The sequence below is a fragment of the Tripterygium wilfordii genome, chromosome 1, assembly GCF_013401445.1.
Source record: "Tripterygium wilfordii isolate XIE 37 chromosome 1, ASM1340144v1, whole genome shotgun sequence".
NCBI lineage: Eukaryota > Viridiplantae > Streptophyta > Magnoliopsida > Celastrales > Celastraceae > Tripterygium > Tripterygium wilfordii.
In genome coordinates this window covers 3,779,348-3,793,936 of record NC_052232.1, presented here as the reverse complement: position 1 = coordinate 3,793,936, position 14,589 = coordinate 3,779,348, and the positions used below count along the sequence as shown (strand labels likewise).

The 14,589-nt window shown below is 39.4% G+C and overlaps 2 protein-coding genes across 2 annotated transcripts; one reads left to right on the top strand and one right to left on the bottom strand.

Moving 5' to 3' along the window:
• Positions 1-5,161: 5,161 nt before the first annotated feature.
• LOC119996867 (chloroplast envelope quinone oxidoreductase homolog) lies at positions 5,162-6,598 on the top strand. Its single transcript, XM_038843651.1, has 3 exons — positions 5,162-5,342; positions 5,429-5,520; positions 5,741-6,598. Exons 1-3 carry the CDS (start codon positions 5,183-5,185, stop codon positions 6,437-6,439), a joined length of 951 nt encoding a protein of 316 aa, XP_038699579.1. The 5' UTR covers positions 5,162-5,182; the 3' UTR covers positions 6,440-6,598.
• On the bottom strand, positions 6,478-14,102 carry LOC119996857 (ubiquitin carboxyl-terminal hydrolase 2-like). Its single transcript, XM_038843642.1, has 3 exons — positions 13,913-14,102; positions 10,729-13,483; positions 6,478-7,097 (listed from the first exon to the last, which is right to left on the bottom strand). The coding sequence occupies exons 2-3, from the start codon at positions 13,428-13,430 to the stop codon at positions 6,857-6,859; spliced, it is 2,943 nt and encodes a 980-aa protein (XP_038699570.1). The 5' UTR covers positions 13,431-13,483; positions 13,913-14,102; the 3' UTR covers positions 6,478-6,856.
• Positions 14,103-14,589: the final 487 nt, after the last annotated feature.

The window sequence follows — 14,589 nt, the reverse complement described above, 5'->3', positions numbered from 1 at the left end:
TGTATATATATTTGTGGATATATATATAGATCTATCTATGTGGTGTGTCTACTGCATGTGTATATATATATAAAAAAAATAAAAAAACTCAAATAGTCAAAAAAATATTAAATAATCAAAGTCGGTCCGGACCCGGTCCAAAGGCCCGAAGCCCTAGGCCCGAACCTTAGGGCTCGGGCCGGGCCGGGCCGGGCCTCATTTTGAAGGCTTGGCCCAGCCCAAAGCTTGATTCTCAAAATCGGGGTCGGGCTTGGGCCGGGCCGTGCCGGCCCGATGTCGACCCCTATTCCCAAGTCAATAATGATGAGATAAAAACCAGCCTAGAGCATTCAGAATTAATACAAGCTATTAGTGATGATGTTTTAGACAACGTAGCTATGTTGAATTCTACCCCAACTCAACCACTAAGATGGCGACAAGCTACTAAACTTTTGGGGCCACCCAATCGACGAGTTTTGCCCTCCGTACAGCAAGCTCCTAAACTAAAACTTAAATCGCTTCCCACTCATGATATCCAATTCGATGAGCGGAATGGCGCCTTTGACTATATTGGCTTTTGTCAACCCCATGGCTTGGAGGGTCAACATGAATAAGAAATTCGCCGAATAAGAAATTCGCCGAACTACCATCGTCGACCATGAGTAGCCTGGTCATCTCATCGTCTGTAAAGCTGTTGACCTGCCTTGTGAATTGAACCATCGACTTTTCTGACCAAACTCTAGAATTAACAGTCTATTTTGCATTCTTCTTTGAGGATGAATGTGTGATGCCACTGATTTCAGATCCCCCAATTATTACATGGATTGTCTTCTGTAGAGGGGGCGGTCCACGCTCCTCTTCTCGCTTTTCTACTTGAGCCATCGTCGCTTTTCCCTTTTTGGACAATAAATCCCGGAGATAACCCTTCTTCAGTAATTGATTCATCTCTTTCTTGAGTGTAAAACAATCTTCAGTGGTATGCCCATTATCATTATGAAATTCACACCATTTGGTAGTGTCCCTTTGATCGATCGATTTGCAAATTTTATTAGGCCATCGGACAGCATCCCCGATTTTCTTTAACACGGATAAGACTTCGCCTGGAGGTATCACCAAATTATATTCAGGTGATCGAGGCTTCTTTTTCAGATCCATTGGTTTAGGATCTTTGTGATTATAACGAGAAACATTTGAACTTGACTGCTTTTATTTGGTTTTCTTTGGTTGTTTTGAGGACTGATCTGGGAGTCTTCCTTCATCTTCTTCCCATTTGATTTGAACACTTGCTCTTGCTCGAACTTCCTGAAAGGTCTTACATGGATATCGAGTGAGTTTTCCATATAATTTACTTCAAGGAAGAAGTGCCATGCGAAAAGCATTAATAGCAATCTCATCTAGACAGCATGGAATTTTGAGCTTTTCTTTGTTGAACCTGGCTAAGAATGCTCGTAAGGATTCTCTTGGCTTTTGTCGTAGTCGATATAAATCATCTGAAGTTGGGATTATTTTTCTACTTCTTGTAAATTGCTCTACAAAGGCATCGGCTAACTGCGTGAATGAAGCAATTTGTCCTTCGGGAAGCCCAAGGTACCACTTAAATGGTGGCTCAACCAATGTTGAACTAAATCCACGGCACAGGCATGCTTCATGTTTACTGACAGGGTATGACACCAGAGTTACCCGCTGACTATATTGATCCACGTGGTCTTCTGGATCAGTGGTCCCATCATAAGGTTTGAGGTGTGGGATGATGAACTTCTTTGGCAGTTCTTCCATAGCAATAGCATGAACGAATGGAGACTTGAGGAAAGTGTGATTTTTCTTCAAGGGTGGTGGCATGCCTGGGATTCAGAAAAATACAAATTCCATCTCCTCTAATTTTTTTTATCCACGCTTTGTTGAGTTGCTATTCCTGTTAATGTGATGGCTACATTTCACTATGCATTAACCACTGGGATAGTGACGAAGTTGGCACAAGGAACAAAGGTGCCATGGATTGTGTCGTTTGCCTTAAGAACTGGGTTGAGGTTTATGCTAATGAAGACCCAGTCTGAGGTACAAATCCTAGCAAAGGAGAACTGACACCAGGATCTTCGGTTGGACAGATGTACTTGGTATGGTACTGGTAACATGAGAATTCGACAATTGGTCCACACGTTCGAGCAGCAAGTGGTTCTTTGCACGAACATTTGAATTCTCTTGTTCAAGTTGTTGGATTTTTATGGCTTGAGCATCTTTGAAAGCGTTGAATTCCCTCTTGTTCTCTTCGAGGCGTTGGATCAAAGCTCTCATCTTTTCATTCATAACATCATTCTATGAATTTTCTGGACTTGCCATTTCAATTTGATTATCTCTCCCCTATCTGGTGCGCCAAATTATTGATGTAATAATTCAACAACCGAATTGTTTGTGGGTAATTTGGAGAAAGTAAAATAAGACAAAAAGGTTTACGTGGTTCGGCGTTGAGCTTAGGTCCACAATCCAGAACTATAGGATGTTCTTATTATTTTGTCGTGGTTACAAAGTGTACATGTGACATGAAGTTTGATGTATTCACCACATTATCAGTATATAATATTTTGATTTTAGCTTCAAACTGTCGTTCAGCAATCCTTTGAAACTGCAGAAAGACAGAATGTACATCATATTTGTAGAAAAGCTGAAAGATCCATGTGTATCTTGTGTGGTGATCAACAAATAGAACATAGTATTTATGACCATAGATAGAAGCAATGGGTGCTGGTCCCCATACATCCAAATAAATAACATCCAGTGGTCCTTTACTAATAACAATTGAGGTTTGAAAAGAAATCCTATGACTTTTATTGATGTCACAAAAGTTACATGTAGATTGTGGAGATGAGCAAATAGAAGGTAAATTCACAGAATGCAATAAGTGAGACAAAAGAATAGAATGGGGATGTCCCAATCTTTGATGCCAGATATTGACACTAAGCTTTTAAGCGACAAAGACAGTCTTGGCATGTCCTAGGTTGAATTGGTATACTCCATCAACGCATTGTCCTTGAGCTAGCAAAACTCCTGACTTCAAATCCTTGACCACAAAATATTCAGGGTGAAACTCAATAAAACATTGTTAGACTTAGTAAATTGATGCACAGATAAAAGATTTCTTTTCATATGTGGAACACAAAGTGTTTGTGCAAGTGTAAATGTAGTAGTAGGTGTGTGTAGGTGACATGTCCCTTTGTGAGTAACTTCAGAAGTCATGTGATGGCTGGCTCCAAAGTCTACCAACCAAGGCTGCATATGTGGTGATTGAGAGTTGGTGTAGCTTGAGGCATAGTTGGCAGTGGGCATGTGTTTAGACACAAAGCCTTTGAGTTTTCTACAAGTACGGGCTGTGTGTCCAGGCTTCTCGCAAATCTGGCAAAAGACCCTTGGTCGTTGCCTATTTCCACTATTTTCATTGTTGTATGATTGATATCCTTGAGGCCGAAAGCCTGAACTTTGAGATTGTGGAGAGAAGTTGGACTAATTGTGACTTCCATTTGAGCTGTTTGTCCATTTCCAGGATGCCTCCATTGGTTGTTCCTTGGCTTTTGTGCATAGTTGGTAGTTGCCAACAACTGGGACTGAGACTGGTCTAGTTTCTTTTGATATACTTCTTGAGCAAGAAGCAAAGTTCGAAGAGCTTCATAAGGGATGGGGTTCTCTCTTCCATTGACAGATTCTACAGTTCTCTTGTAGTCAGCTCCTAGACCATTCAAGATGAAGATGACAATATCTTCTTCATCTACTGGATGACCAGCGAGAGCAAGTTCATCAGAGACTTGCTTAACCCCATTAAGATATTCTTCTATTGACTTGTCTCCTCTTTGCACATTGACAAGTTGTTGTTTTAATTGGACAACTCTGGACCGTGATTTGTTAGCATAAAGACTATGAAATTTGTCCCATACCTCCTTGCTGGAAGTTACATCACCAAGGAGAGGAGCAACTGATTCATGAAGTGAAGCCACCATGGCATTAAGAAGCTGACTATCTTGACACATCCAGTGATTTTTGTTGGCAGAGTCAGATTCATGTGGACAGGGTAAGCTTCCATCCACGTAACCCAGTAGTTTATATCCTCTGAATACTGAGACTAGTTGCAAATGCCACACTGTAAAATTTGTGGTTTTGAGTTTGATAACCAGCTGAGATTGTGCATTGATAGCTATGGGTTGTTTGTTGTTCATGGTGGTCACAATAGTGAGGTCATCTCCTTGGTTTCCAGTGGAACCAAAAGTCATGGAGGAAAGTGATGTAATTTTTGAAAAAGAAGGATTGGAAGATAGTTTCTACTATGATACCATAAAGGAATTGGTATTTCCTATTTTCATTCAATTGAGCAACTTGACTTACAACCTAAGCTAAGAGGAATTATATACACTAAAGTAATATAGTCGTTGAGTAACGGGAGCCTACTAGTACAATAAAGTTGTGCTAGAGATAAAGACTGATTTACAATAAAGCTAAACTATACAGGTGTAGCTGTACTATACAGTGTGGCAGTATACACAAATGTAGCTTATGAGTCTACAACAAGATAAGGTGCTCACATGACTGAAAATGTAGTTGTGTTATCTCTTTTACCCATGCCGAGATGCAATCAAAATAATAATAATAAAATTATTAGAAAATGTGAGAGTCCACCCGAAGAAAGTAACTAAAATGTGGTGTCAATGGGGGCACGGTTAAATAGCATGGGTGCTCCCGAAAAATTTTTTTGGGTTATTTATTTATATAACATTAAGATAATCATTAGTAATAATATCAAATAATAAATTACATATTTATTTATCACAATTGTAAAATAGGATTCTTGAGAATAATTGAAAACTCTCTTTTATAATGTTGTAATTGTGAGTTGGGCTGCCAGGTTGGACTATAAATTAATAACAAGTCAATGATAAATTAAAGTCTTGAAGAGGGGATTTTGTATGTAAGATTGGCCGAGCCACTCGGCATTTGTCGAGGACAACGGGGGCTTAAAATAAAACATAGGGGGCCTAATACATTTTTCCTTAACTAGCTACCAATGCCACTACATGTTCTATACAATTTCACTGGGGGCCCATGCCCCGAGTGCCAACATACTGCAGCCGCTTCTGTATATATATATAACCCACATACAGCTATTGGAGGTTGAATTCTTAGTTTATCGAATTGGTGTAATTGATATGGTAATTTTGGGTGCATGCTTAATTTGGTTCAGCATGTTGAGGTTCCAATTCCCACACCCAAGAATGATGAGGTTCTGATTAAGCTGGAAGCGACTTCTTTGAATCCATTTGATTTGAATATCCAGAAGGGCAAGCCAAGGCCTTTTTTGCCTAAGAAATTCCCTTTTATACCAGGTATTTAATTATAATTTAATTTGTTTTTCTTTTAGTTAAATATTTTCCACTAAATAAGACTTGACATATATATTTTACTGAAACAGCTTCCGATGTAGCTGGAGAAGTTGTTGATTTAGGACCAGGAGTCAAAAATTTCAAAGCCGGTGACAAAGTGGTTGCTCTTCTAAGCGTCGCTGTAAGTGTTTTTCTACTTTTGTTCCTTTCCTTTTTTTTAGTTGTGTTACATGCAGCCTTTCTAAGACTCCGTACAACGTTTGGTACTTAAAATGATTCCAAAAGACAATTTTTATTCGAAACTGGACAAAAACATGAAAAGATCCGTCCTGTTAAAACTGTTACTGTTTTGTAGTTCAATCTCTCTTGTGCATCCTATCCTATATATGTTATGATGACAGAATGGAGGTGGGCTAGCAGAGTATGCTGTAGCCAAGGAAAGCATGACAGTTGCAAGGCCGCCGGAAGTTTCAGCAGCTGAGGGTGCTGGATTACCCATTGCAGGTCTCACAGCTCACATGGCTCTTACACAGTCTGCGGGTATCAAGCTCGATCGAAGTGGGGAGCGGGCGAACATTCTTGTTACTGCCGCCTCAGGCGGTGTGGGTCAGTACGCTGTGCAACTGGCGAAGCTTGCAAACGCAAACATAACAGCCACTTGTGGAGCCCGTAACATTGAGCTGGTGAAGAGGTTAGGGGCCGATGAGGTTCTCGATTACAAAACCCCAGACGGGGCTGCCCTCAAGAGCCCGTCTGGTAAGAAATATGATGCAGTTATTCACTGCGCAACAGGCATTCCTTGGTCCACTTTTGAGCCTAATTTGAGCGCAAATGGAAAAGTAGTGGACCTTACTCCTGGCCCTAGGGCCATGTTGACTTGTGCCATCAAGAAACTTACACTCTCTAAGAAGCAGCTGCTGCCGCTGCTTCTAGTTCCTAACAGTGAGAGCAAGAGTATTCTAAGTTACCTTGTTAATTTGGTCAAGGAAGGAAAGTTGACGACGGTGATCGACTCAAAACATCCTCTGAGCAAGGCTGAAGATGCTTGGGCAAAGAGTATCAGTGGACATGCCACTGGAAAGATTATTGTCGAGCCATAGTTAACCAACGGCAAAAGAGAGAATGAATGGAACTGAACTTAACATACTCAAAGCCAACAAGGCTGAAGATTCATCATGTATTTAATTTTACAATGTGCACCTTTGAGCTCCTTACATGTCAAAAAAATTTGGGATCTATATCATGCTAATTAGTTTTTACACTCAACTATTTTCAGATGTCCTCTCTCTTTCTCTCTCTCTCTCTCTTCCCCCCATAAGGGGATGCTCAGTTTTACTCAATCCCTGAGAAATGTATACGAAATGGAAAAAAATTCAAAGCTTTCACATGATGAAATTTATGACTCACAGTGAAGAGCTGCTTCGAGCGCAAAGAAATCAATCTTGGAACCTCTTTCACTGTAAAATACACGTCTCGTAATTGTTACATAGAAGTAACCTTCACACATGTAGTAGCAATCAGTCTCGGATTTCTTCATAAAATAAGATATAAGCCTCACAGCGAAGAACTTGTTCCAGGGAAACCTCTCGCACATGGGCATCATTCGCATGGTACCATACATAACCTCCATTACTCTCTTTCTCCTTTCCTCTGCTCCTATCTCCTCGGACATATGCGACATAATGACCACCTCTCATAGTTCCCTGATGCTCCACTACACCAACTAAACTGTACACATGCTTCTCTTTGCATCCACTCCTGCCATGAGTCGAAATTCCAAAAGAAAAAAAAATGAAGTCATGCAAAAAACACCGGAGGTAGTAAAGTTTTACAGTTTTGACATATAGTCCATCGCTAAAACGGTTAAAAGTGTAGCAAACGTTTATTTAAGTAGTCAAAGCAACCTGCTTATGTAACATCAAGATCCAAGCCATAAATTTCACAGAGCACAACTTGACAGTTGACATTCATTATTGAAAGATCTCGTAACATGTGAAGGCCCTTTGATAAAATTTTGGTAAATAATTTGCTTGCCACCTAACGTGTATGGTTACAATATGAACCTAGCAATGTCATCAATCCCCCATATTCAGCTTGTGAACAGTGTCCCTAGGCTTTTCCCAAAACAAAATAATCGTAAAGAGTCAGACCTACAAAAACAGCTACTATGTTTGATACGTCTAATGGGATGCAGACTACGAAATAAATAATCAACAAGGAAAGGTTTAAAAAGAAAAGAGTGCTCAATATAAATTAGATTACACTATGTAAGAGTAGGAGTCAAATCATTTAAGCCACAAGCTCAAGGGTAAACAACTAATCTATGTATTTTCACAGCTGATCAAATATTAAGAAAACTAAACAAACATGAAGAGGCAACATGATGCTTCAGCTGTTCAGCATTCTCAGGAATACAGAATAATTTTTTTTTTTTGAGCCTTCAGCATCAGATATGGATTGAATAACTGTGTCAATTCTTTAAAAAATGGCACTTGTGTCAGCTATTCATAAGAGCATACCATACAGTAATATGGAAAAAATCGACCCATAACAATAGTTAATTATATACAGGTTCCATCATTAGAATAGATGGTAGTTAGGGTTTTTGAGAAATTCATGATAAAAAAGAATCAGATCCTGATGGATGTTTGCTAGCTGTTAAGATGCTGCAAACAGTAAATTGAGGACACTATTATCTCTCTCTCTACTAAGTAAGCTTTTACAATGGAGAGGAAGTATTTGAACCCCTAACCTCAAAGACGGGGGGGATGGGGTTCACCAGCTTGGCTGGGGCAGCACCCCTAAAAATAAAATAACCAAAAACCAGTAAGCGCTGTCTCTCTCTCTCTCTCTCTCTCTCTCTCTCTATATATATATATATATATATATATATATGCTAATTAAATAAGGGGCAAGCGTTTTGAAGATTTAATTCTTTTATTCTTTTGGGGTTGATAATATTGGTTTCCACTTTCCAGTTGAAAACAAATTGATGCAGTTAAGGTCCAAGACGCACACACAGGTGTCCCATGACATCATACCAGTGACTCTGTAATTTGACGCCAATGATTAAGATGCAATAAACAATCCTAAAAGAGGGCACTGCAGCTTCCAGATTTCTCAAAAACCGCTTCCCGTTTTAATAACTATTAAAGAACACTTCTAACTGCACATTTGGACACTTAAGTAGGGAATTGATAGATTAAAAGTTACAGCTCTTATAAGACAAAAGACTTGGCAATACAGAGAGGGAGGAGGGGGGAGAGAGAGAGAGAGAGAGAGAGAAAGAGAGAGAGATGCAACAACTATATCACAAAATATCACTAATGTAATGCCTAACACCCAACAACTATAAATTCCAAAATACTCATGCTTCTTTGTATTGCGCTAACAAACAAGGTCAACATTTTAATTATTCGAATTCGAAGAAACAGAAAAGTGCAACCATACAAAGAATGAGATTCTATTGGCTTCCAAAAAGACCCACATGAGAATTAGCCCTCAGTTTTAAGTAATTTGGTGTTAAGCATTGAACTTATGTTAGACAATAGCATAAGTTTACTGGTGCCATATTCTACCAAGCTCATTGAAAAACTTATTTTGAGATCAACGCTTGCTAGGTGCAACTAAACATTCGAAAATGTAGTCAGGGGATTGATCTAAGGTTTTAGGCTAGACATAATTAACAGAATAATAATCCAGCACACAGATAAAAAAGAATCTTGAAGTTTCTTGCAAAGAGGAGTAGATTTGCACTAAAAGCAAGAGTACATCCAATGTTCTAAGAGAATCGTCAAAATCCCAGATCCAAAAGTTCATTTTATCGTATTGGTAAGGAGCAGATCCATTACTGGTATTATCATAAAGATCATTAAAAACTCAGCAAAAGAAGTGTTAAAACAGGCCAAGACAACAAAAAGCTCCATATTTTCTCAAGATCATTAATCCCACACCATCCCCAATATTCATTACGACTATTTAATGCTGCTATCAGCCAATAACAGAAACAAGCGCGCGCGCGCACACAGAGGGGAGGAAGGGAACGAGCGAGGGAGAGGGGGGAGTGGGCGAGGGAGTGAGTCGCGCTTGAGAATGGGAGGGAGTCGCGCTCGCGAGCGGGAGCAGGAGCGGGAGCGGAGCGGAGCGGAGGGGGAGGGGGAGGGGGAGGTAGGGAGAGAGAGAGTCCTATACATTTGACATTCCATATCAAGAAATGAGCAATTTTGAAGTTATGACCAAAGCTCCCCAAATTTTACATTCCGCTACAGGAAGTACAATGAGTAAGGATAAGAACACTGATGTGGGCACAGTAATATAACTTATTTGTAATTTGTAATAAAAATACATTTTGAATGTCAAGATGTAGATTATTTTGGTCCATATTAAATTGGAAATTTACACATGAGAGAACTCTAGGCTTGTTCGATTCAAAATGTTCCATAACTATTTTTTGTGTTTTCTTTCTGTAGGAGGACTGTAAACACTCACTGGCCCCTATTCCCTTTGTCATTTCTTATATACTTTGGCAATGTTTAGAAGACTGCAGGGGGTTGAACAGGGTAAGCTACAGTAAAACTTAGATATCATCATTGATGTGCTTAAGCCGTGTTAGTTGAGGTGTAGTGCTTTGGTATATTTAAGTTGTCTCAAAAGTAGTGTATTTTGCTCCTTCAATGCAGTAGAATGAAGATTAAGATTAATCTGAGTACTAAACAGAATAGGTATTAGTTTGGTAATGGTTGGAGCAGCAAACTCGGATTCGGCAAGAATCTCATTTTTTGGTAGTACGAAGGGGGAATTGGCCCAAAAATTGGGTTTAGACAGTCAGGCACCAGCCTATTCTCTGTCCTGTGCTATGAAGCATTATACATCATCACTCGAGCGCATGATGTAACTAGAAAATAGCACGAAAAGAGGGATAAGTATAGAGACCAGATTGGATGGATCACTGCACAATGTACACCTCACTCTTTCATTTTCTCATTCATTAACTATGTCCTGTAACTTTTGGGCATTAACTAAGTCCTAGGACTCAAACACTGAAATTAAGATAATTGATGTTGTTAGTAAAGCATTCGCCACTACTTTTGGTACTAGAAAGCAATTATACTATATGTCTAAAGCATCTAAATGTTAAACATGTGGTCCAACAAAAGTCAACACCACGAAATAGAATATGATGCAAACAAAGAGTAAATAATAAAGAAAAATCACTTTTAACTAATTTAAAATGCTTAAATTGATTCAAGAAAATTTAAGATAAAAAAGAAAAAAAATGTTGACTTAAGAGAAAAAATGTTTAAATAGAACGAAACAAAGTCAAAATACGCAATCTGACAATAAATTTTAATAATTCATGGATAGCTCCAAAAGAAGGTTGAAAAGGTACCTGGAATCCATATATGCTCCTAAATCAATGGTTTCTCTAAAGCTTACATGGCCATTCAGTTTACTCAAACGACCACGAGCATCCTGGCTGAACCTCTTCAGATGAACAGTCAGAACATGAGGAGCCTTATTGATGAGGACCCTCTTAGTTGCATCCCTCTTCACCTTCACACTTTTGGAGTTAATATCCTTGTTTTCACTTCCATTTGTTTGACGGTGTTCAACCAACAATTGAGCACCAGTCTGCCGAGTTTTTGAATATCCAGTATTATTGAGTCCATCACAAGAAGTAATTGGTGGAGAACTAGAACTTTCCTGATTGAAGGACTTACAGGAACCTAAAGTATGCGACTGTTCCTGTTGTGGTTCTTTCATCTTATCTCTCCCTTCTACACATTGAGAAACCACCAGATTCAACTCTCCATTATTTCCATTTTCAATACTTATGAAATTCTGGTTCCAACAATCAACTTCCCCATTCTGTGATGCAAAGCTTTCACTACAAATGTCGACAGCGATATGGGTATTTCCATCCCCACCACTAGGGCTTTTAATTTCCATGGGACAAGAATTGTACTTATCCAATTGTAACAAATCAGTTTGGCTTCTCGTCTCACCTCCATTCGTCATGGTTTTTGATGCAGTTTTCGGCTGCTTCCTCTTTGCTTCCAAACTCTGATGTTGCAGTTCTTTCGCGCAGTTCTCACAATCCCAAGCATTATCATCAGAGAGAAGCTCTGGCTCTATGAAGTGCGCCAAACAACTTTCAACAGACACTGCAGCATCGGTATCATCAACTTCATCAAGATCAGATTCACTACTGTTCCCTACTGCAAAGCTAGTTTCTGAAACCTCATTGCCCGGAAAATGCTTTGTCGTGGACACTGTTGAAATCTCAGGCTCATCAAATAAGTCCCCAATGCCCTCAAAGTCAACTTCTTCTTGCCCACGGCCCATAACAGATGAAGAGGCATCAGCTTCTCCTCCCAAATTTTCTCCAACAGTGGAAGCTTCTTCCTTGTACGGAAGCAATAGAACTTCAGAATCTTGAACCTGCATTGGTATCTCATCTTCCCAAGGGTTTCGAGAAGAACCTGGTTGTATGTTCAGCTCACCAGCAAGAGAAGATTCCTCATTGTTCTGTGTCATGACATCATTGCGAACCCCATCATTCTCTTTGGAATCTTGAACAATTGCAATATCATTGTTCTGTAGAGTTGGTTCAAGCTCATCTGATACAGTTTCTGGCTCAAGGTAATCCAACCATGCAAAATCATCTGCCAAAGCCACTTCCTCAGATGCAATCTCCAAAGATTTCTGATTCCCAGAATCCAGAACAGCAGAAGAAACTTGTGGAACTGAACCACTCTCATCAGCAATTGGAGCTGGACCACTAGAACATCCTAATGTATGATCAGCTGAAGAAGTCAACATCTCTTCTGTATCTCTGTTAGGTTTTTGTCGGATCTTTCCACCCCTCTTTGGTGGCCGCTTTGTCTTCTTTGCTCGAGATGCCAGTTGGACCTTCTTAGCTGTAGGTCTCTTGGTTGGAACTGGAAGTGAAAGATCTAAAAATGGCTCATACACTGTTGACGAGTGCCCACATTTGATGCAGCAAACAGTACTAGAAATTTGGCCACCAAATACAGTATCAACAAAAGTAGGACCTAGTTTTGATGAATATCCTTCTTCTTGTGACAAATCGATACGCTTTCTTGCACCCACCTCTTCATTATACAACCCATCAAGTAAGCAACGGAGCAATTCGTGACTGTCATGCTGCTGATACCCCCTGAATTGTGGAGCATTGGAGCAGACACACCCAAAAAAGGATTTTGGGTTTATCAAATTTTTCACTCCGGCATCCTTAGTTTCAGCGAAGAGCTTCTTCAGAGCAATGGTAAGAGGTCCAAGAGAAGCATCAACATTCAAAAAGTGCTCCCGCAACTTATTCATAGCTAGAAGGCTCTGCATAACAGAATTAAAGAAGCAAGTGTTACCCAAATTAACCAAACCCCTAACCACATAGCCACCACTTCCATCTATGATATTTGACACGGTGCCTTCAGATTTTATTCCACTATTAACACTACCAGCCCCAAACCAAACATCTTGAACGTCTACTGGTGACCGTTCCAAAGATTGCCCCTTAATCAATTTTAGAACATCTGACAGTATATCTTTATTTTCACTATCTCCTTCAGTTTTCTCAACTGGAATAAGCGTCGTGCATGGGAAACACCAGCAAAGAAGAGGGTTATCCCATTGGATTACCAATGTGTGTCGGGTTTGTCTAGCATGTCTAACAGCATGACTTTGAGTGATTGTTGGCAAGCCAACCCCTCCACAGGCATAGTGCCCACATTCCAAACACACCCAAATTGCCTTTGACTCAGATTTTGAATCCACTGAAGCACTTCCTTTCTTCTTCCCATGTTTAACTTTACCAGTTCTCCTATCAGCCACATCCTCTCTGCAGTCTTCGCACCTAACTGGATCTGAAGAACCAATTTTGTCAGCCAACTTATTTATGTCGAGACCCTTGGAAAGATGGGTACATGCTTTCCTATTCTTCACTACTGAATCTCCATTGTCAACACTATGGACACTGGGATTGATTTGTTGGGAAACAACATTTGAAGGGGTCACAACCCGCTTCTCCTTAGCTGGCGTCCGAGCTTTCCTCTTAACCCTTTTCCCCATTATTAGCTCTTAAAACCAATCCAAAAGAACCCACATAAAAACATGCCAAAAACCTACAATAAAAGAAAAAGAATCAGCACAAGCATTACATAGAAATCAATAGCAGAACCTATCAACAGGAGCACCAATCCAGACGCACTAATTAATCCACACAAGCATAATTTCAACATCAAGTCGATTAACTTAGTAAAAGATCGGGAAATATAACAAATAAAAAACGACACCAGGACATTTAGAGCCAACAATAGGTTCCAAACAAGAAAGCAACAGAAGTAAACTATCCAAGCCCAGTTCAATAAAGCATAGAGAATTTGTCGAAGAACAATAAGCCATCAAAGATTCAAGATTATGAAGCGGCGTGGAATCTTATTTGATTCCAGAAATAGCACAAAGAATTTCTTAGCAATCATGGAAGTGAACCCAAAAGGAATGTCATGGTGCAAACTAGGGATTAAAAAAAAAACTAGAAACAAGAGATTCACCTGAAAGTTGTAGAGAAGGGACCGAGATTGCTTGTAGAACCAGGAAAGGATTTTCTTACATGAGGAGGTGAGGGAAGATTGAGCCTTCCGATTCAAGGGAGACAAGACAGAGAGTGGCGTGCGCGCATTTTTAGGGGTTTAGCGCACCCACCATTTGGGGTTCTGCTACTGCTTTGCGAGAAATGATAATGATTAATGATTAGTGAAGTTTAATAACAGCGGTTACTGGGAGTCACTTCAAATGGTAAGTTGGTAACTCTCTGGTTTTTTTATGAACATATATTCATTATAATTTTTGTTAACTTTAGTGTATGATTTGAATTTTTGTTATTTCTTTTTTCATTTTAACAAATTAATGGCTCCTTTATTAATTACTATTTTTTAAAGTAATTTGAGGAAGATTAAAATATATTAAGCTGTAGTACCCGATTTTCGTCCGGCTAAAATACAAAAAATACAAAAATGAGAAAAAACACAAAAATGCAAAAAAACACATTTGTTGTACCTATAAGCCCATAAATATTCTCTTTTTTGGATTCTTAAGCCCACAAATACTCATATCTTAGCCCAATTCATACCAACCTATGTTCAACATTTGTTGGCCCATTTCATTAAGAGCTAATTTGCTTGTGTCCACTACCATCTTGACCAATGTCTTGATTATCATTTGAAAGCCC

What these genes read in the sequence shown, in the direction of transcription:
- LOC119996867 (XM_038843651.1), top strand. Translation starts at nt 5,183, where the DNA reads ATGCTTAATTTGGTTCAGCATGTTGAGGTTCCAATTCCCACACCCAAG. An exon ending in GAAATTCCCTTTTATACCAG is followed by an intron (nt 5,343 to 5,428) that starts GTATTTAATTAT and finishes TTACTGAAACAG; the next exon opens with CTTCCGATGTAGCTGGAGAA. An exon ending in TTGCTCTTCTAAGCGTCGCT is followed by an intron (nt 5,521 to 5,740) that starts GTAAGTGTTTTT and finishes TTATGATGACAG; the next exon opens with AATGGAGGTGGGCTAGCAGA.
- LOC119996857 (XM_038843642.1), bottom strand. Translation starts at nt 13,430, where the DNA reads ATGGGGAAAAGGGTTAAGAGGAAAGCTCGGACGCCAGCTAAGGAGAAG. An exon ending in GGAGCATATATGGATTCCAG is followed by an intron (nt 7,098 to 10,728) that starts GTACCTTTTCAA and finishes GACTCATGGCAG; the next exon opens with GAGTGGATGCAAAGAGAAGC.